The sequence below is a fragment of the Balaenoptera physalus genome (genome assembly GCF_965194825.1).
Source record: "Balaenoptera physalus genome assembly, chromosome: 19".
Lineage (NCBI taxonomy): Eukaryota > Metazoa > Chordata > Mammalia > Artiodactyla > Balaenopteridae > Balaenoptera > Balaenoptera physalus.
In genome coordinates, this window is record NC_138900.1 from 49598203 (window position 1) to 49619393 (window position 21191).

At 48.7% G+C, this 21191-nt stretch overlaps 2 protein-coding genes across 4 annotated transcripts; both read right to left on the bottom strand.

Moving 5' to 3' along the window:
* Window positions 1-8052: 8052 nt before the first annotated feature.
* On the bottom strand, window positions 8053-14695 carry DPEP3 (dipeptidase 3). 3 transcript variants are annotated; one of them, XM_082436107.1, is made up of 9 exons: window positions 12094-14695; window positions 11690-11816; window positions 11087-11216; window positions 10856-10997; window positions 10543-10609; window positions 10249-10425; window positions 9651-9735; window positions 9043-9118; window positions 8053-8567 (listed from the first exon to the last, which is right to left on the bottom strand). In XM_082436107.1, the coding sequence occupies exons 1-9, from the start codon at window positions 12330-12332 to the stop codon at window positions 8093-8095; spliced, it is 1518 nt and encodes a 505-aa protein (XP_082292233.1). In that variant the 5' UTR covers window positions 12333-14695; the 3' UTR covers window positions 8053-8092. The 3 variants fall into 3 exon arrangements, with proteins under 3 accessions (XP_082292233.1, XP_082292232.1, XP_082292231.1); XM_082436106.1 differs by lacking the exons at window positions 8053-8567; window positions 9651-9735 and adding an exon at window positions 8606-8950; XM_082436105.1 differs by lacking the exons at window positions 8053-8567; window positions 9651-9735 and adding an exon at window positions 8606-8950 and having other exon boundaries at window positions 10249-10609.
* LOC309648042 (dipeptidase 2-like) lies at window positions 14695-19503 on the bottom strand. The gene is made up of 3 exons (XM_082436133.1): window positions 19214-19503; window positions 18429-18564; window positions 14695-18328 (listed from the first exon to the last, which is right to left on the bottom strand). Exons 1-3 carry the CDS (start codon window positions 19402-19404, stop codon window positions 18071-18073), a joined length of 585 nt encoding a protein of 194 aa, XP_082292259.1. The 5' UTR covers window positions 19405-19503; the 3' UTR covers window positions 14695-18070.
* Window positions 19504-21191: the final 1688 nt, after the last annotated feature.

The following is a 21191-nucleotide window of genomic DNA, read 5'->3' on the forward strand; positions in this document are numbered from 1 at the left end:
CAGTTGGCTTTACTTTAACATCTTTATCTTTCTAGGCCATTCTTTTAGCTATTTGTTTCTCTATCAGAAAAGCCCAGAGGCCACTTCACACCTCTGTCTCCATTTTTTTTTCTCCTTTTTATGACTCAGAGGGCTTTAGAATATCAGAATTAGTGGTATCTTTTCAACCTACCTCAGACTCTGCGCCCTCTGACCTCCAGCTCTGGGGCAGAATAAGGGATCAGAGTCGCTGGGCCCTGCAGGAAGACCTCGGAGCTGACCCCTATTCTGGCCCCTACCCCATAGTCATCCTGGCCAGGGTCTGTTGCTTTGGCACCTTCACCTGCCCACAGTAGCAGCCTTCCAATGGACTCCCTGCTCCTGGTAGAGCCACCTCTTCTGAAGAGAAAGCCCAAGCTCTTCTCTTGGTCCACAAGGCCCTGCTCCCTCTGGCCCCTTCAACCTCTCCAGCTGCATCTCTCCCTATCCTCCTCCCCAGCCTCAGCCTTTCTGGCTGAGCATCAGGGAAGACCAGATGCTCAGATGCTTTGGCTTCTTTCACTTCCCCAAACTCAAGGAGTTTCTGTGCCGCACTTGCACCTGGCAGAATGCCTTTCTACCCTCTGCCCCCACCCTCATTTACCAAACTCCTCTGTATGGAGGAGGCCTCAGCTTGGAGTACCACTTCTTCTCCAGAAGACTTCTCTGAAACACACCCCACCTCCCCACTACCCCGCTTCACCCTCCCCTGGATTGTGTTCCCCTGGGGCACTTTCCCTTCATAGGACCCACTGCAGGGAGAAACGTGTTGGTGGAGATCTTTAATGTTTTTCATGCCCACTAGACTGTGGATTTCACATTGGCAGGACCATTTTGGTCTCCTTACCTTGGTATCTTCAGTCCTGGTCCCAACACATTTTTTGACTAAAGAATGAACAGGCGGGCTTCCCTGGTGGCGCAGTGGTTCAGAATCTGCCTGCCAATGCAGGGGACACGGGTTCGAGCCCTGGTCTGGGAGGATCCCACATGCCGCGGAGCAACTAAGCCTGTGCGCCACAACTACTGAGCCTGCGCATCTGGAGCCTGTGCTCTGCAACGGGAGAGGCCGCGACAGTGAAAGGCCCGCGTACCGCGATGAAGAGTGGCCCCCGCTCGCCGCAACTGGAGAAAGCCCTCGCACGGAAACGAAGACCCAACACAGCCAAAAATAAATAAATAAATAAATTAATTAATTAATTAAAAAAAAAAAAAAAAAAGAATGAACAGGTGCCCCCTCCTTGGTCTTCCCTGATGCTCTGCAAAGGTTCCCCATAGTTCTTACCTGGCGTCTCTCCTCAGGGGTGGGGTCAGGTGCTGCGTGGAAGATAGGTCACTAAAGCACAACTGAAACCTTAGGCTCTGGGGGACTCTGTAGCTAGGATACAACTTCCCCCATACTACTGACTGGTCAAATAGCCTGCACCATCAGGGTACTCATGGGCAATAATAACAGGCAAAAGCTAACAGACATTTAGAAGAACAGACATTTCAAAAGAAAACATCTATCAGGAAAATGATTAGAATACATGGATCAAAAATTCAAAATTAGCCTAATAAACATATTACAAAAGATAAGGGAGAATATTAGCAATATGAAACATGAAAATATAAAAAAGAACAAGCAGAAATATAAGGTAGAGAAAAATATAATTATTCCAGTGATCTATGGCTTCATAACAAATTACCCCAAAACAGTGGCTTAAAGCAACAATCAACAAAAATATTTATTTGCTCACAAATCAGTAAGCTGAGGAAGCTCATCTCTATTCCACATGGCATCAGTTAGGACTGGTGGATTCACTTCCAAGATGATTCATGGGAATTCCCTTGCGGTTCAGTGGTTAGGACTCCTGCTTCCACTGCCAGGGGCCCGGGCTCAGTTCCTGGTCCGGGAACTAAGATCGCACAAGCTGCGGGGCGTGACCAAAAAAAAAAAAAAAGATGATTCACTTACATTACCAGCAAATTGTTATTGGCTGTAGGCTAAGTGCTCAGTGGGGCTGTGGACCAGGGCACTGGGTCCTCTGCGTGTGGACCTCTCCCTGGGCTGCTTGGCTTCCTTGTAGTATAGTGGCTACAGTCCATTAGTAAGCATCCCAAGAAGCAGAACAGTTCTCTGGGCCTACGCCTGGAAATGGGCACAGCATCACTTTTGCCATACTTCACTGGTCAAGCAGTTACAAAGCCCAGATTCAAGGGGTGGGCAGACATGGAGCCCATCTTTGGATGGGAGAAGCACATGGGACCATATATTAAAATTACCACAATAATTGAAATAACACAATAGGCGATCTAACAGCATAAAGTTATAATCAAGAATGAATCAATAAATTGGAAAGACCAAGTTAAGGAATTCTCCCAAAAGAAGAAAGAAAAAATAAAGAAAGAGAAAACAGAAAAGAGATATGGGAGGATAGAAAAACAAGTTCTAATATCTGCACAGTAGGAATTCCAGAAAAAGAGTAAAATAAAAATGGAGAAAAAGTACAACATGAATGAACCTTGACAACGTTATGCTAACTGTAGGAAGCCAGATACAAAGGTCACCTATTATATGATTCCATTTGTAAGAAATATCCAGGATAGGGAAATCCATAGAGACAGAAAGCAGATTGGTGGTTAGGGGGAAAGAGAAGGATGGTGAGCAACTGCTTAATGGGTAAAGGGTCTCCATTTAGGGTGATTGAAATATTTTGGAACTAGATAGAAGTGGTGGTTGTTCAATATTGTGAATGTACTAAATGCCACTGAATTATTCACTTTAAAATGGTTAATTTTATGGTATGTGAATTTCACTTCAATAAAAATAAATTGCTAGAACTATAGGGAGAAACTGATACATACACCATCACAGTGGAAGATTTCACCACAACTGTCATGCTTACAAATAGGTCAAAAAAAACACACAAAAAACCCAGCAAGATATAAAAGATTTTAATAACAGAATTAATGACGGTGACCTAATGGACATGTATATAGTTCTACATACAATTGGAAAATTCCTTATTTTGGTCAAGTATACTTGGAACATTTACAAAAATTGATTATTGGTTGTGAGGAATACCTCAACAGAACTTCTGCTTCCAATGATGATTGTGTAACAGCGGCCAAATATTCACACACCATAATTATGTACAGTATATAGTTCACAAAATGAACACACCAGGTAACCAGCACCCAGATCAAGACAGAGCACTTTACCAACAATCCTGAGGCCCTTCCTCATGCCCCCTGCCAGTCATTACCTCCCCTGAGGATACCCTTAAACAGACTTTAACATCATAGATCAGTTTTGCCTGTTTTTGTACTTTATAGAAATGGAATAATATGATAGGTATTATTTTATATCTTGCTTCTTTCACTCAAGATTATTTTGTAAGATTCTCGCAAGTTGTGGTGTGTGACTGTAATTTGTTCTTTTTCATTGCTGTGTACTCTTCCATGGAGTTAATATAGCACCGTTGATTTCTCTATTGTTAGGTTATTTTCAATTTGAAATTATTAAAAATAGCTCTTCTCTAAATATATTTGTTCATGTCTTTCAGTGCACATGTGTGCAGGCATTTCTGTTGGGTCTTTATTTTTAAATTTTATTTATTATTTATTTATTTATGCAGGCTATGCCAGATCATCATTGCAGCATGCAGGCTCTTAGCTGCGGCATGCAAACTCAGTTGTGGTATGCATGCAGGATCTAGTTCCCCAACCAGGGATTGAACCTGGGCCCCCTGCATTGGGAGCGCAGAGTCTTACCCACTGAACCACCAGGGAAGTCCCTCTGCTGAGTCTTTAGGGAAAAAAAAGTTAAATCCTTGGGTATATGTGTCTTTAACTTTAGTAAATAATGTCAAACTCTTTTTCAATGTAGTTTTTATCAGTTTACACTGCCACCAGCAGGGTATGAGAGAATACCTGCTGCTCCACACCCTTACAAACGCTTGGTATTGTTCATCTGTTGAATTTTAGTTATCCTTTTCTGTGAGTTTTATTTTGTGTGTCCTTAGTGACTAGTAAGGTTGACTACCTTTTCATTTTCTTTTTTTAGTATTTATTTATTTATTTGGCCACGCTGGGTCTTTTTTTCTTTTTTTCAACATCTTTTTTTGAATTTTTGAATTTTATTTTATTTATTTTTTTATATGTAGGTTCTTATTTGTTATCTATGTTATACATATTAGTGTATATATGTCAATCCCAATCTCCCAATTCATCCCACCACCACCATCCCCCCCTGCCACTTTTCCCCCTTGGTGTCCATACGTTTGTTCTCTACATCTGTGTCTCTATTTCTGCCCTGCAAACCGGTTCATCTGTACCATTTTTCTAGGTTCCACATATATGCGTTAATATATGATATTTGTTTTTCTCTTTCTGACTTACTTCACTCTGTATGACAGTCTCTAGATCCATCCATGTCTCTACAAATGACCCAATTTCGTTCCTTTTTATGGCTGAGTAATATTCCATTGTACCTATGTACCACATCTTCTTTATCCATTCATCTGTCGATGGGCATTTAGGTTGCTTCCATGACCTGGCTATTGTAAATAGTGCTGTAATGAACACTGGGGTGCATGTGTCTTTTTTTTTTTCTTTAACATCTTTATTGGAGTATAATTGCTTTACAATGGTGTGTTAGTTTCTGCTGTATAACAAAGTGAATCAGCTATATGTATACATATATCCCCATATCCCCTCCCTCTTGCGCCTCTCTCCCACCCCTCTAGGTGGTCACAAAGCACCGAGCTAATATCCCTGTGCTATGCAACTGCTTCCCACTAGCTATCTATTTTACATTTGGTATTGTATATATGTCAATGCTACTCTCTTACTTCGTCCCAGCTTACCCTTCCCCCTCCCCGTGTCCTCAAGTCCATTCTCTATGTCTGTGTCTTTATTCCTGTCCTGCCCCTAGGTTCATCAGGACCATCTTTTTAGACTCCATATATATGTGTTAGCATATGGTATTTGTTTTTCTCTTTCTGACTTACTTCACTCTGTATGACAGACTCTAGGTCCATCCACCTCATCACAAATAACTCAATTTCGTTCCTTTTTATGGCTGAGTAATATTCCATTGTATATATGCACCACATCTTCTTTATCCATTCATCTGTCGATGGACACTTAGGTTGCTTCTATGTCCTGGCTATTGTAAATAGTGCTGCAATGAACATTGGGGTGCATGTGTCTTTTTGAATTATGGTTTTCTCTGGGTATATGCCCAGTAGTGGGATTGCTGGGTCATATGGTAGTTCTATTTTTAGTTTTTAAAAAAAAATTTATTTTATTTATTTATTTATGGCTGTGTTGGGTCCTCGTTTCTGTGCGAGGGCTTTCTCTAGTTGTGGCAAGCGGGGGCCACTCTTCATCGCAGCGTGTGGGCCTCTCACCACCGCGGCCTCACTTGTTGCGGAGCACAGGCTCCAGACGCGCAGGCTCAGTAGCTGTGGCTCACGGGCCCAGCTGCTCTGCGGCATGTGGGATCTTCCCAGACCAGGGCTCGAACCCATGTCCCCTGCATTGGCAGGCAGACTCTCAACCACTGCGCCACAAGGGAAGCCCTATTTTTAGTTTTTTAAGGAACCGCCATACTGTTCTCCATAGTGCCTGTATCAATTTACATTCCCACCAGCAGTGCAAGAGGGTTCCCTTTCCTCCACACCCTCTCCAGCATTTGTTGTTTGTAGATTTTCTGATGATTCCCATTCTGACAGGTGTGAGGTGATACTTCATTGTAGTTTTGATTTGCATTTCTCTAATAATTAGTGATGTTGAGCAGCTTTTCATGTGCTTCTTGGCCATCTGTATGTCTTGGAGAAATGTCTGTTTAGGTCTTCTGCCCATTTTTTGATTGAGGTGTTTGTTTCCTTAATATTGAGCTGCATGAGCTGTTTATATATTTTAGAGATTAATCCTTTGTCCGTTGATTCGTTTGCAAATATTTTCTCCCATTCTGAGGGTTGTCTTTTCATCTTGTTTATAGTTTTCTTTGCTGTGCAAAAGCTTTTAAGTTTCATTAGGTCCCATTTGTTTATTTTTGTTTTTGTTTCCATTGCTCAAGGAGGTGGGTCAAAAAAGATCTTGTTGTGATTTATGTCAAAGAGTGTTTTTCCTGTGTTTTCCTCTAAGAGTTTTATAGTGTCTGGTCTCACATTTAGGTCTTTAATCCATTTTGAGTTTATTTTTGTGTATGGTGTTAGTGTTCATAATTTCATTCTTTTACATGTAGCTGTCCAGTTTTCCCAGCATCACTTATTGAAGAGCGTGCTGGGTCTTAGTTGCGGCACTCTGGATCTTCATTGCTGGTGCGGGATCTTCGTTGCGGCATGTGGGATCTTTTAAGCTGTGGCATGTGAACTCTTAGTTGCAGCATGTGCAATCTAGTTCCCTGACCAGGAATCAAAGCCGGGTCCCCTGCATTGGGAGCGCTGAGTCTTAGCCACTGGACCACCAGGGAAGTCCCTTTCTAAGAGTTTTGTACTTTTATCTTTCACATTTGGAACAGTAACATATTCAAATTAATTTTATTTTGTATGTTTTATTCTATATGGTGTGAACTAGGGGTCAATATCCCTTTTTTTTTTTTTTTTTCACAAATGGATATCCAGTTGTTCCCGTTTGTCCTTATGGGTTCATTCAGGTTCTCCTCCACCTCACATCCAGCTCTCCTTTTTAACTCTGGCCCAGCTTACCCATACAGATTTAAGACCCAACACCAGATCAAGCAGCCTTTTCCATTGTCTCCTATATGTGCATAAAGTCTAATCCCTATAATAAATCTCTTATTTTATATCATTCACTGTGGATCTACTTATCTGATCAAATATTTACTGATATGATGCTCTTAAAGTGGGAAGACTCACTCTACTTGATGTCAAGACTTGTTTTAAAGTTGCTGAGATGGGACTTCCCTGGTGGTCCAGTGGTTAAGAATCCGCCTACCAATGCAGGGGACATTGAGCCCCGGTCCGGGAAGATCCCACATGCCGCTGAGCAACTAAGCCCGTGCACCACAACTACTGAGCCTGCGCTCTAGAGCCCGCGAGCCACAACTACTGAGTCCGCGTGCCACAATTACTGAAGCCTGCATGCCTAGAGCCCGTGCTCCGCAACAAGAGAAGCCACCGCAATGAGAAGCCCGTGCACTGCAACGAACAGTAGCCCCCGCTCGCCGCAACTAGAGAAAGCCCGTGTGCAGCAACGAAGACCCAATGCAGCCAAAAATAAATTAAAAAAACTAAAGTTGCCGTGATTAAAACTTTATAGTATTAATACTACAATAAACAAATAGCCCAAATAAATGGAACAGAATTCAAAGAGAGACCCACACACATATGGACACAATTTATGTCATATGTGGCACTATAGTCTCTCTGCTAATTTCAAGTTCCCATGGAAAGAACTTCGATCTGGCTCTGGCCCACCCTTGTGGATTGGGAGAGGAAAGTGGTCCGAGATGGAAGGCCTGTAGTAAGCTGAGCAGATGGCACTATGTTCCTTTTTTTTTCTTTTCAAGACCTGATTTCTCCACCTCCATTAAAAAATCAGTTTAAGAAAAAAAAGAGGACCTTATCTGAAAAATCTAAAAGCTTTTCATGCTTTCTCTCTTGATATTTCCAAACAAGTTAGTTTATGCTATAAAAGGTATCACCCTTTAAAAACAAACAAACAAACAAACAAAATTTTAAACCTTTCAGAGAGACATTGGGAACTACCACTGTCACACTCCATGATGGGATCAACTCTGCACTTGATTCCTTAGTGCTCTTCTGTGGGCTCAGGCTTTTAGAATAAGAATAAGGTAAGATGCCTCTGCCTTTCCTGAGAAAGACAAAGCTGGAGGCCAATGGGAACCACCCATCTTGAGCAGCTGGGTCTAGAACATAAGACCGCTTACCAACCAAGAGCCCACCAGACCCAACCCCCCTGCCTGTGAAGAAGGAAGGACATTCACACCTGGCTCTGTACCCAAAGTGTTTATTCTCAGCATACCTATGTTTGTGCCTGGACCACTAGGAGGGGAACTTTGTGAGACTTTGACACAGTGACCTCTGGAGGACTGGCCAGGTCACTAGAGCCATAGGATGAGGATTGAGAAGGTGGCAGCAGCCATGAGGCCTAGAACGACGTGTGGGGAGGCTTTTGAGGGCCTCTGGAGGGCCTGATTGGTTGGCCACTTGTTTCCCACATGGTGTGCGGCCAGGTGTTCATTCTGAGGCTGAGTCAGGTGGGAGTGGCACGACCTGCCCACCTGCCTGTTTGGAAATTCATCCTCCGCAGGGCTCTGGCCACTGTTTTCCTCTCTCACCTGGGGATGAAAGTCAGCAGTCAGTGGCTTCCCCAGCACCCACCCTCCCACGCCCATCACCCGCTGAAACACTGAACCATCTTTTTGCCCAGCCCAGCATACCTGTTCCACTTGTCTGAAGACCCGAAGCAGTTTTCCACGAAGGACACCCTGCAGCTCTTCCTCCCTCCAGCCACGCCTCAGCAACTCCTCTATCAGTACCGGGTATGTGGACACGTCCTCCAGCCCCTCAGGGAACCTGTGTGGCCACCAGCTGGCTAGCTGTGGACCCGATCCTGGCCTAGGGCCCACTGTCATACCAGCCCCAGCTACATGTGGGAAATGAAGGTCTGTGTTCTTCAGGCTACTGAATGGAACTTGGAAGCTCCTTGAAGACTGGGCTTCTGCAGCATTTACCTGCTGAGCAGATGCTCAGTCCACAGCACATCTGCTGGGCTGGGAGTAGAGCATGTGCTGGGCAGATGAGGTCTCCTGTGAGGGGGTGGGTACTTAACAACTGTGATGGCTTGGAGTGGGAATGGGTCCACTGGGCCACAGGAGGGACAGGGAGAGTCCAGGAAACAGGTCCTGGGAGTGGGGAGATGTCAGGTGGGCTGGAAGGCCAGAGTCTGTGGTGGAGGCCTGAAGGATGGGAGGACCATGGGATAAGGAACTGAGACTAAAGGACTCCCCACTGAACCCCCACCCAAGACAAACCCCAGGGAAACACTCACCGGCCAGACCCATCATAGTTTCCGCTAATCCCGATGAACTCAGATCCAGTGACAGCCCTGATGTGGTCAAAGTGATCTAGGGGGTGAGGGTTGTGGTGGGCAGCACGAGGCTGGAGTTAGATCCTGGGACCAGCCCTGGTCTGGGGGAACTCAGCGTGGTCAATCCCCTGCCCACAGCACTCTAGGATGTAACAGCTGACTCCACAGAGCTCCCAGCCCATTGTGAGTTCTGAAGTGGCTATAGGCTAGACACCGGACCCAGAGTGAACCTCAGGGCCACCAACCCCTTTGGATCTTTTGCTGCCCAGGAGCCACCACGCCTCTGGGTTCCTTGAGAGCCTGGTTGCGGGGCTCTGCCTGTCCTTTCCAGAGATGTGGGAGCAAACGTGAGACTCAGAGGCAGAGGCAATTGCCTCCCCCAAACCCATCAGCACTGGTTGTAGCCCTAGATCTGGGTTCAGGGCAGTGAAGAGCTGTGTCTGCTCCCCTGGGCTGTTGGGAGGCCTGCCCAGGGCCCAGCAGGTATGCCAGACGCCTAGAGCTGTCCTGAGGGCCCTAGCGGCCACAGGCCAAGCTACAACTGCACAAGGAGTCTAAGCGGGGCTCACCTGCCACGGTGGACACATTAGCAAACAGGTTACACGGCAGCACCCCCGTGGACAGTGACACCATAACAATGCCACCATTTTTCTTCTACATGGATAAACAAATGGACACTCAGCTGGGCACTTCCAGCCTGATGGCCTGCCACCTATGCCCTGGGGGCCCTGATAGGGTAAGTGCTCACTCCTGGCCTGAGGGGTTGGGTAAGGCTTCACTTCTCTTGGCCCCTGGGTGGAACGGATTTGGCCTTGAGTTTCAGAGATGGGGGAGGGTTAACCAGCCTTGGATCCAAGGGTGAGTGAGGCCTGGGCTGGTAGCTTTGTTCAGGGTCAAGGGTCTTTGGATAGGGACTTCCCTGGTGGTGCAGTGGTTAAGACTCCCCACTCCCAATGCAGGGGGCCCGGGTTCGATCCCTGGTCAGGGAACTAGATCCCACACGCATGCTGCAACTAAGAGTTCTCATGCTGCAATTAAGGAGCCAGCCTGCTGCAACTAAGACCCAGCAAAACCAAATAAATAAATAAGTAAATATTTTTTAAAAAAAAAGGATCTTTGGATGAAGCATGCCTAGTCCCAGGTTTGAGGGCTGGGGTGGCCGCTCACCAGAAGTTGCAGGACGTCATCGGGAACATTCAGCATATTGTCGCACACAGCCTTGGCAGCTGAGTGGGAGAAGATCACAGGGGCCCTTGACACCTTCAGGGCTTGCCGCGCCAAGGTGTCCGACCCGTAGGACAAGTCCACCATCATGCCCAGGCGGTTCATTTCCCCTATCACCTTCTGCAGGGACAGGTGGGTTTTTTTTTTTGCGGTGGGGGGGGGTGTCAGGAGGGACGCACGTGTATGCGCATATCTGTAGGGAACGTGAGGGGTAGGATATGGAAAAGGAGTCCTTACCTCACCAAAGCTTGTCAACCCACTGATGTCGGTGTAGAAGTGTTGAAACTTGGTGGAACTCTCTGCCCTGCAGGACAGCCAGAGGAAGGCAATCTAGCAGGCCCTACCTTGGCCAACAGAGCCTGGACTTCCAGGTTCTTTGTCCATCCATCCCACCTCAGAACAGGGTGAGGATCCGGACCAGCTGCTTTCTGGGAGTATGAGGGATCTGCTGAGACCCCACAGCCTCCCTCTGTGGACCCCTCTGTCCTCACCTCTCTGGCAGTTTCCCCACCATGCGTCTACCGTTCCACCCTGGCCAGGCACTGCTCACCAGGGCGTGTTGCAGGTGAAGGTGAGTGTCAGGTAGCGTACTCCCAGCAGATAGAAACTGCGCAGCACAGAGAGGCTGCTGTCTAGTGAGTGACCACCCTCCACACCAATAAGGCAAGCCAGCTTTTGAGTGCTGTTCAGTCCTAGGAGAGGGCAGAGAATCAAGCGGTCAGAGCCCAGGGCCAGAACCACCAGAGTGAGGCCCTGACTATCCTCCCATTCCCCAGCGCACCTCTGGCTGAGGTCACAAGCTCCAGTTCAGAGTAGGAGGCACACACGCGACGAATGAGGTCAATCTGCTCCAGCGTGAGGCGCACAGCATCCTGGTCCTGGGTGTGGCATGGTGCATAGGCTGACCAGAACTGGGGGTTGGCCCAGGGGTCCAGAATGAGATCAGGGTGGTCTCCAAGTGCCCTTGGCCTGCTACTCCTCCTCAGCCCCCAAGGTACTCATCTGGGTCAGTGGCCCTGAGTGCGGCACTGCATGACCCCGTGGTACCTTGATTATTCAGCTTGCTGCCAGCAGCCAAACTGGCGGGACCCGTCCTCACCTGCTGTTTGTCCATGTGATATGTGAATGCCCCAAAGGCAATCCACCATATCCTTTGTTGTTTCAGAGCCCCCACGCTCGCCAGGGATTTTCTGATCACTTTCTTGGAGTCTCCACAGAACCTGGGCAACCATGCCGCTGGCCAGCTTTGACCTCCAACACCCCTGCACTCTCCAGCAGCCCCATGATGGCAGACTGCGTGTCCTCTGATAGTCAGAGGCCTGTCTACCCAGGTTCCTGTGGCCCCCACATTCCCCAGCGGCCGTTAAGTGTGTCCCTCTGGTACCTGGGCACCCACAAGGCCATCCCTGAGCTTGTCCAGGCTGGTTTGGCCAAGGCTGAAATTGCGCAGGTTGACCTCCTGTAGCTTGTTCCGGAAATGCTGTTTCAGGAGCAGGGGCAGGTGGTTCTGGCTGGGGGGGGTCAAGACAAAGTAAGAGTAGAGGACGTGGCCTCCAGGTCATGGGCCTGTTCTGTCCCAGCCCACCTCCCCCCTCACACAGACGGTAGTCCTGAGGAGGAGTTCTTAGGTGGGTGGGTGGGGTTCCACCGGCAACGGGGTAATGGGGAGGAAGGCGCCATGGGTGATGGAAGAGCGAGGGGTGGTGTGAGGGAGCCTCCTACTAGCCCTTCCTCTCCTGCCCAGGGGCGGGTTCAGCCCCCACCAGCCGGCACGCCGCACCGACGCACCCATCCACGAGCCGGAAGTCCCGCATCAGGGCCCGCGCGCGCTCATGCAGACTCGGGGCTCTCGGGGAGCCCGGCACTGTTGGGGCGCTGGAGGTGTCCGGCCGGGTCGAGGCGCTGGGGGTTCCCTGCGTGGTCCGGGCGCGGGTTACCGGCCACAGCAGCAGCCACAGCAGGAGCAGCAGACGCAGAAGAGGCCAATGGGTGAGCGCGCGGGGAGCCTTGCGGCCTACGGGCGGCATGCTTCACAGGGCCGAGCAGGCGGGCAGAGGCGGGTCTCGAGAGCCTGAGAGGGGCGCGCGAGGGTCAGAAGGCGACGATGGGGTCCCAACCGTCGATGTAGGTGACCCAGCGGCGCGGCCTCGTCTGAAGCGGCTGGAGTCAGGACGCTCGACAGACGCGCGGGGACCCATAATGCCGCCTCACAGCGTGGCCGCCAGGGGGCGGTAGCATCTTCCCGCCCGGACTAGGACGGCGCCCTAGTGGGCCAGGCTGGCTTCTGCTGGGAGCGCCCGCTAGCGATGCATCGCGGGCTCCCTCCGCCCTTGCTCCCGGCCCTCCATCCACCCCTCCCGAGCTGTGTGTACCTACGGACTCGGGGAGGAGGCCAGTGGGGGAACTGGGAGGGGTCCAGGAATCTTCCTAATTTCACCTCTAGCCAGGCAGGTCGCAGGTCCATGTGGGGTTTTAGTTGCAGGGATATGCCCGCCCTCCAACGGGTTAAATATTCCATGAAATTCTAGGAAGAATTAGAATTCAGAAGAGTGAATTAGATCTGTATGTTTTGACTGACAGAAAGGTGATTCCCTATATATTTTTAATAAAAATGAAATTTAAGAATAATACTTATGGGAGACCATTTTGTTTTAGTATCTCGTGTTAAAATTTACTTCTGTGCATGTGTTGTTACACACACACACACACAAAAGACCCTAGAGGAATATACATACTGAACATTAGTTAATGGTCGCCATCTTGGGAAGGGGGTTACCTACTCCCTGGTCAATTTATGCCTCATCTTTTTTTGTATATGGTCATCCTGGCTGAGGGAAGTCGGAGGCAGTGCTGGTGAAGGCTGGCCATGGTGGTAAGAGGTTCATGAAGGCACCAGAACAGTGGCTGAGCCTTGAAAGGATGGGGCTTGGATACCGCAGGGGAGTGGAGAGGGCATCTGGATTGGCCAATAGCCTAGGCAAAGGTCTGGTTTGAGCAGGATGACTGTGCTGTGGGGGAAGAGCTGGAAGAGTCTGCAAGGCACAGACTAGGGGGACAAGGTCCAGTTAGGGCCCTTGGTGCTAAGAGCATGAGAGGCTTAGTCTCCTAAGGACAGGCAGAATTCCTCCTTCAGGACAAGGTGGTTTCCTGGCTGGCCAGTGGCCTGGACAGTATAATTCGTTGTTTTCTGCAGAAAAAGCTATGGTTTAGGGGGAACTGATCTCAAAACTGCAGTTGGGTGGCATCTGAGCCTCCTGGGCCTGCATCAGGTCCTGCCAGGCTGAGAGGGGCCAACAACACAGGCTGAAATCTAGTCTGAGTTGTCCCCCCCTTTTGCATTTGTATGTGTCTCCTCTCTCTTGGACTCCCTGACAAGCCGGCCTCCCCTCTCGGTACCAGAGGGACCTTGGCCTCTGGTGACCACTGCCCCCTGTCCATCACTGCCCCTTTCTCATGCCTCAGGGGCAAGGACAAAGTCTGACCTGGTTGCCTCCAGCTTGCCTTCCTCAGCTCAGGAAGGACAAAGGGGGGTGGAGGTGTTTGTATGTCTGGTGACTCATACATCTGAGCTGACCTGCCACAGAGGTCTTCATTTAAGTGACGTTAAACAACTTAATGAATGATGACTTTGCTGATAGTTTCTCAGAAGTGCAGAAGCTTTTCATATACATTTGTTTCCTATATTAGTCTTAGGTAAAAGGAGAGGGCATAATGTTTACAGTTAATTTTAAAATGTTATCAAATTAATGCATATGCAGTTTCAAATGTCTGGTTTTGGTTGACTAAGTAAATAAATCAAAGTTACAGTCCTCCTGACAATCATTAGAAAGGTTGGGAAAAATATAAAAAGGATCTTCTTGAAGGCATCAGGGAGTTAACAAGATATTGAAAAATTACTTGTGAAGGATCCAGGGAGGGTGGAAACCCAGAGGTGGGCCAGGTCTTTGGGCTGTTTCTTCCACTAGGGACTTTGTGGGGCTAAGGAAATAGAGATTAGTATCCAGGGTCCCCCAAAAGTAAGGGAGAACCCTGAGGCGTTGGAACACAAGACAGCACACCCTAGGGGAAAGAGTGAATCAGGCCTCAGCAATCCTGGTTATCAAACAATTGTCTCTCAACTGCAGATCCAGCCTTCTGTTATTCTCTGCTCTGTGAGGCTGGGGCTTGAACTCTTGAAACCACATTTCCTAGCCACCCAGCTGGCTTCCTATTACATTCTGCCAGTAGGAGTTACCAGAGAAAGGGAGATGGAAAGACAGGAGAGGAAAACAGGAATGTCTCTCTCATTTTTTGTGTTTATGTCAGTGCGGCTCCAGCAGTGGCAGTTGGCTGCGAGCTCCAACTTCTTCTGGCCATCGTTGAGCAGCCCTGTCATGCCCATTCAGAACACCTGTACCGACTGAGCAGAGCCTTAGAGACCTTAGAGGTCTGAGCGCCAGCAACACAGGGCCCTTCTATAAGCTTCTATCTTCTAGTAACCTCCACCTCTTCCCATTTCCCCCTAATTGGACTCGGAGCTGGATCAGCTCAGCTTGGAAGGCTCTGAAATGGGATTAAGGTGATCTCGGAGCGCTGCTCAATCCATCCAAAAGAAGTCAAGCAAGAAGAGAACAGGTGAAACAAATAGAAAGCACTATTAGAACTTTCTGAGTAACAGTTCAGAGACCAGCCAACTTGGACCCTGAGGCAAGAGGAAAAATGTGTACTTCTATACACATTATAAATGTATTTTTTAATGGTTAGTTTTTTCCAGAATATTAAAATAGTTGAAAAAAATGGAAGAACTTAAACGTAGGTGTATTAAAACTCACAATACTATTTTATGTTTCCATATTTTACTTATACTCAAACCAGAATTATAATTTTATTTCTCTGGCTTTAATGGAAGCAAACTCATGAATAATATTTTCAAAACCTGCTTCTTTGCTTAGTTCATTTTCTATTGATAGATTGAATGTTTGACAATTTCTCTTGACCAAGTGACATTCTTCAGTAATTTTAAAAAATAACTGCAGCTTACTGAGACTTCTATTGCAGGATGCCACCATAACTAGTATAGCTAAAAATTTTTTCAAGGCTATTCCCAAATTTGGATACGATTCCACTGAGCAAAATTTGTGAATCAATTTTAGAAGATCCAAACACCATGCCGATTTTATATTACAAAGCGTCAATGTTGCGTGTTTCTTAAAGCCGTCAGTTGGAATTTCTATATGACTTAAAATTTCAGAATATGTAGCAGGCAAGTCAGTGGCTGCTTTTGACAAATCAGATGTATTCATAGAACATAACTTTTCTCCAGTTAAAAATTCAAAATCCGAAGACTTTGTTTAAATTTTTATACCTCCATTTCAAACGTGAAATTAGGACACCTATAATCTGCTTAGTTTCTATTTGATATGCACTTTCCCATAATAATTGATATTCCCATTAGGTGGTTTGTATATTTCCAATTTCTCTCTCTCCTTTTGTTGGTCCAAAAATGTATTTACTTTCCTTCATTTTTATAAAAATTTGTGTATTTTATTTCTGCTGCATTGGGTCTTCATTGCTGCACACGGGCTTTCTCTAGTTGTGGTGAGTGGGGGCTACTCTTCATTGCGGTGTGAGGGCTTCTCATTGCGGTGGCTTCTCTTGTTGCGGAGCACGGGCTCTAGGCGCGCGGGCTTCAGTAGTTGTGGCTCACGGGCTCAGTAGTTGTGGCTCGTGGGCTCTAGAGCGCAGGCTAAGTAGTTGTGGCTCACGGGCTTAGTTGCTCCGCGGCATGTGGAATCTTCCTGGACCAGGGCCCGGACCCGTGTTCCCTGCATTGGCAGGCAGATTCTTAACCACTGCGCCACTAGGGAAGCCCACTTTCCTTCATTTTTGAAGAATATTTTCACTGTCCACAGAAGTCAACATTGGTAGTTACTTTCATCAGACTAAAGGTGTTCCACTGTGTGTGGATTTCCATTATTTATGTTGAAAATTCAGTTGTCAGTTTTATTGTTGTTACACAAGTTAAAGTGATTTTTTTTTTTTTTTTTGGCTGCGCCTCGTGGCTTGCAGGATCTTAGTTCCACGAGCAGGGATTGAACCCGGGCCCCAGCAGTGAAAGCACCAAGTCCTAACCACAGGACCACCAGGTAATTCCCTAATGTGATTTGTTTTAATATGACACCTTTTTTTTTTAACATCTTTATTGAAGTATAATTGCTTTACAATGGTGTGTTAGTTTCTGCTTTATAACAAAGTGAATCAGCTATACATATACATATATCCCCATATCTCTTCCCTCTTGCGTCTCCCTCCCTCCCACCCCTCTATCCCACCGAGCTGATTATGACAGCTTTTAAGATAATCTTGGGGGAATTCCCTGGTGGTCCAGGGGTTAGGACTCCGCGTTCTCCTTACCGAAGGCAAGGGTTCAGTTCCTGGTCGGGAAACTAAAATCCCACAAACCGCACAGCATGGCAAAAAAGAAACCCCAAAAAACAAAAAACAACCTTTGGTCTTTGGCTCCTAGAAGTTTGATTTTTTTTTTTCAGTTAAGTTTGATTTTGAAATGCATTTGGTGTTATTATGAATAGTGCTGCTATAAATATTATTTCATATACCTCTTTAGGGAACTGGAGAACATATGTATGCATTCCTCTTGGATATATAGCTGGGATGTAATTGCTCAGCCAATGGGATATGTGTAGATTGTTAGTATTAACTATTATCTTTTATTAGTCATTATCTTTTTTATCATGTTATTTATTATTATTACCTCTCGTTATTTTTTAAATAAATTTATTTATTTTATTTTATTTATTTTTGACTGCGCTGGGTCTTCATTGCTGCGTGTGGAATTTCTCTACTTGCGGCAAACGGGGGCCACTCCCGGCTGCAGTGCACGGGCTTCTCATTGCGGTGCCTCTCCCGTTGCAGAGCATGGGCTCTAGGTACGCGGGGCTCAGTAGTTGTGGCACGCTGGCTCTAGAGTGCAGGCTCAGTAGTTGTGGCACACAGGCTTAGTTGCTCCGCGGCATGTTGAATCTCCCCGGACCAGGGCTCGAACCCGTGTCCCCTGCATTGGCAGGTGGATTCTTAACCACTGCGCCACCAGGGAGGCCCTACGTCTCATTATTAACTCAATGTATTAACTCAATCTTGGCAATAATTAGTGCAGTTGCTATTATCATTAATGAACTGGGGGAAGATGGGGTGGTTGTCTAAGTAGCCTGAACCGATTAGAGAGGAAGTCCCTGAGGAACAGGGGAGGGGGTGTGCCCACATCCAGAGCAGTCTAGCCATTGGAGGTCCACGGCCCATTAAGTAGCCTGAGATTCTGGGCTCTGTGCAAATAGGTACAAAGATCATTTGTGATCTAGGCATGTTCTCTTCTTGGGCATCTGAACCAGAATTCCCTGAAAGATCCCCAGGTGGTAGTCAGTGGGTCAGGATGTGGATTGAGGTGAGCTACACAGCGGGAACCGAGTAAGGTCCACCCTCCCGCAGCCAGAGCCACCCACTGTCTTCTTCCAGTGCTGAGCCAAGCCACCTGGGTTTCCTCAGGCCACTGCCAACAGGTCTTCCTTGAGTATCCGGTGTCTAAACTGCAGGGTCCCCCACCAAACCCCAGTATTGGGAGCCTGCACCACAGACCCCACCACGGAGAAGGACACTCGTGCTGATTCCATTTCTAAAACATTTATTTTCAGGAAATGTTTGTGCTCGCATGCAAGGAAACTTTGTTGGGTATCTGTGGCTGCCAAAGTGACATCTGGCAGGATTAACTGGATCACCAGAGCCAAACAATGAGGACTGGGAAGGCAGCAATAACTGTGAGGCCTGGGCCCATGTGGGGGCAAGATTTTGAGAATGACCACTTAGGTGACAAAATGGGATTCCCACGAACCGCAGCTCTGGTTAGTTTCTGGTCTGGAGCCAGATCCTCTCTCTGATGCAGACGTGGGAGGACGGAGCGGCAAGAGCTGCCCAGCTGCTCATCTGGGAACTCATCCTCCAAGGGACTCTGTCCCTCGTTCTCCTCCCGTACCTGGAGGCAGCAGTCAGCGGGCAGCACCTCTCACAGCACCCCCGCGTACACCTGCTCAGACCACCTGCTCAGAGCTACTCTTTTGCCCAGCCCAGCATACCTGTTCCACCTGTCTGAAGACCCGCCGCATGTTTCCTCGAAGCACACCCCAGAGACCTTCCTCACTCCAGCCACGCCTCAGCAACTCCTCTGTCAGTACCGGGTATATGGACACGTCCTCCAGCCCCTGTGGGAACCTGTGTGGCCGCCAGCCAACCAGCTATTGGGCCTCAGACCTGTTCCCTGGTTCTGAGTCAGAACCAAAGCCCTATGTGTCCAGGGTCCACTGAACCCCAGCCCTGGTCAGATATGGAAAATGGAGACTTGGAGAGAGTAAATGATTCACTCCTGCTCTTCATCCTTCAGAGGAAGGCCCCAAAAGCGCCTCGACTATTCGTCAAAAGTCATTGAATTGTACTGTTAAGATCTATGCCTTTCACTGAATGCAATTTTTGCCTCCATTTATAAAGAGAAGAAAAGCTTTTTAAGAACTGGGTTGACCCCCCTGCATGCACAGACCCAGCTGCAGGCAGAGAAGATGGTCAGCCCAGCCCAGACCTTGCTAAGAGTCTGCTCAGAGGCCGTGGGTCTGCTGGCACTGGATGGGCGCAGATGCTGGGCAGATGAGCTCTGTGTGGTGTTTTAGACAAATATGATGACCTAGAGTAGGGCCAAACAGACAGGAGAGCCCAGGAAGCAGACCCTGGGAGAGGGGAGATACCAGTTGGGCCAGCACACCTGAGGCTATGGTCAAGGCCATGAGGACCACAGTGTGGTGGGCACGGTGGCTGTGAAAGCCCCACTGCTGCCCAGCCAGCCTGAGACAAGCCACGGGGAAGCACTCACCGGCCAGCCCCGTCATAATCTCCGCCAATCCCGATGAACTTGCATCCAGTGACTGCCCTGATGTGGTCGAAGTGATCTGAAGAATGGGAAGTCAGCAGTGTGGGGCTTCCAGGGCAGGGGTGGGGGAGATGACTGGCCTCTGTTGATTCCTCTTTTTGCAGCCTGTAGGCCAAACGGGCCAGTTCCTTCATGGCCTGGCACCGAGAGTACCAACTAGAGGACCCTGAGATTTGATGTGAAGTGATCCCAGCTGGCTCTAGACTGGACTTCAGATTTGGAGTGGACCCCAGAGCCCCCTGTTTGGGCCATTTCCCACCCAAGATTCACCCTGCCTCCCAGTCTCCTTGAGAACCTGTGGGGGCTCCTTTCCCCGGGTGTGGAGGATGAGAGAGGAACAAGAGTACAACTGATGAAGACCCCAGAGACCTAAGGAGCTGTCCAGTCCCTTGGCCAGAGGTAGGGGCAGTGTGCTTTAGGAACCGCTGCAGAGGCACAGATGGGCAGCACCCGGGCTCTGTGTCTGACAGCCTCCCTGATACCCATCAGTATCGCAGTTTTGATTCCATGGCTCCAGTTCCACGTGGCACCAAGGTGCTGTGTACCGTCCATTATTGGGTTTTTGGGAGGTGTACCTATTGCCAACAGGTGGGTCAAACCACTGGGGCTCTTCTGAAGTCCTCCCCAAATTTGGACCCAGCTTCAGCTCCAAATCAGTTTTCAGAGAGCCCAGGGTGAGGCTCACCTGCCACAGTAGGCACGATGGCTAATGGGTTGCACTGCAGCACCCGCACGGACAAGGGCACCATCACGATGCCACCGTTCTTCTTCTGCAGGGGCGGACCGGTGGACAGTCAGCTTGGCCCCCAGCACAGCCACCTGCCTGTTTACTCTCTCGGCCCCTGTGAGGAAGGTGTTGAGGTCAGAGTCGTCTCCTCTCTGGTTTGTGTGAATGGAGGAACCGCAGCCCTGGTCTGGGTGGTGTCTTGGCCCTGGGTTTCCGGGTTTGGAGGAGTATCTTACCACCTAGACCCCCACCTAGGGCTCAAGAGTTCAGGGGCTGTGGACCGTGGGTTTTGGGGGCAGAAGATATTTAACCTGGGGTTTGAGGAAATTGAGGGAGAAGAGGCTCAGGTTCAAGGGCTCCTGGTTTGAACCTCTTGCTTTAGGTTTGAGGGCCAGGGCAGTCTCTCACCAGAAGCTGCAGGATATCATCAGGAACATTCCGAGTGTTCTTGCACACACCCCGGGCAGCTGAGTGGGAGAAGATGACAGGTGCCTGTGACACTTCTAGGGCTCGCCGTGCCACAGCATCGAGACATGGGACAAGTCCACCATCATGCCCAGGCGGTTCATTTCTGCCACCACCTTCTGCAGGGACAGGATGGGGAGAGGGCATCAGGGCTGCATTTATCTTGTGTGCATTTATCTGTAGGGAACAGGCGGGGCTGTACATTCATGTGGGGCAGGATATGGAACCCGGGTCCTTACCTCGCCAAAGCCGGTCAGCCGACTGACATTGCTGTAGAAGGGGTGGATACCCTTTGCTGAGCTCTGTGCCCTGCAGGATGGCCAGGAGGCAGTCTGACTGGTGGCCATGACTTGGCTACAAGAGCCTAGAAAGAGGTTCTGTCGAACCGTCTACACCTGCAACTCCCTGGTGCAAGAGGAGGGACCCAAACTGGGCTGTGCCTGGCAGTAGGAGGGCCCTTCTGGGGATTCAGTCTTGTTCTGCAAACCTCCATTCCCCTCCCCACCCCAGGTTCAGGGCCGGATCCCAGGGGTAAACTTGCTTTGGGCCCCAGCGTGATCTTGGGCAGATCCCTGCCTCACTGGGCCCTTACCATCTGCACTGCGCTCACCAGGGCGTGTTGCAGGTGTGGATGAGTGTCACGTAGCGCACACCCAGCTCATAGAAGGTACGCAAGATGGAGAGGCTACTGTCCAGTGAGTGGCCGCCCTCCACACAAATGAGGCAAGC

Coding starts and splice junctions, on each gene's coding strand:
- DPEP3 (XM_082436107.1), bottom strand. CDS start 12,332: ATGCCGCCCGTAGGCCGCAAGGCTCCCCGCGCGCTCACCCATTGGCCT. Junction 11,217..11,689: donor ATGGCCTTGTGGGTGCCCAG/GTACCAGAGGGA, acceptor GCCAACCCCCAG/TTCTGGTCAGCCTATGCACC. Junction 9,736..10,248: donor ATGACGTCCTGCAACTTCTG/GTGAGCGGCCAC, acceptor TTATCCATGTAG/AAGAAAAATGGTGGCATTGT.
- LOC309648042 (XM_082436133.1), bottom strand. CDS start 19,404: ATGAAGGAACTGGCCCGTTTGGCCTACAGGCTGCAAAAAGAGGAATCA. Junction 18,565..19,213: donor GATTATGACGGGGCTGGCCG/GTGAGTGCTTCC, acceptor GCGGCCACACAG/GTTCCCACAGGGGCTGGAGG. Junction 18,329..18,428: donor TCTTCAGACAGGTGGAACAG/GTATGCTGGGCT, acceptor TGCTGCCTCCAG/GTACGGGAGGAGAACGAGGG.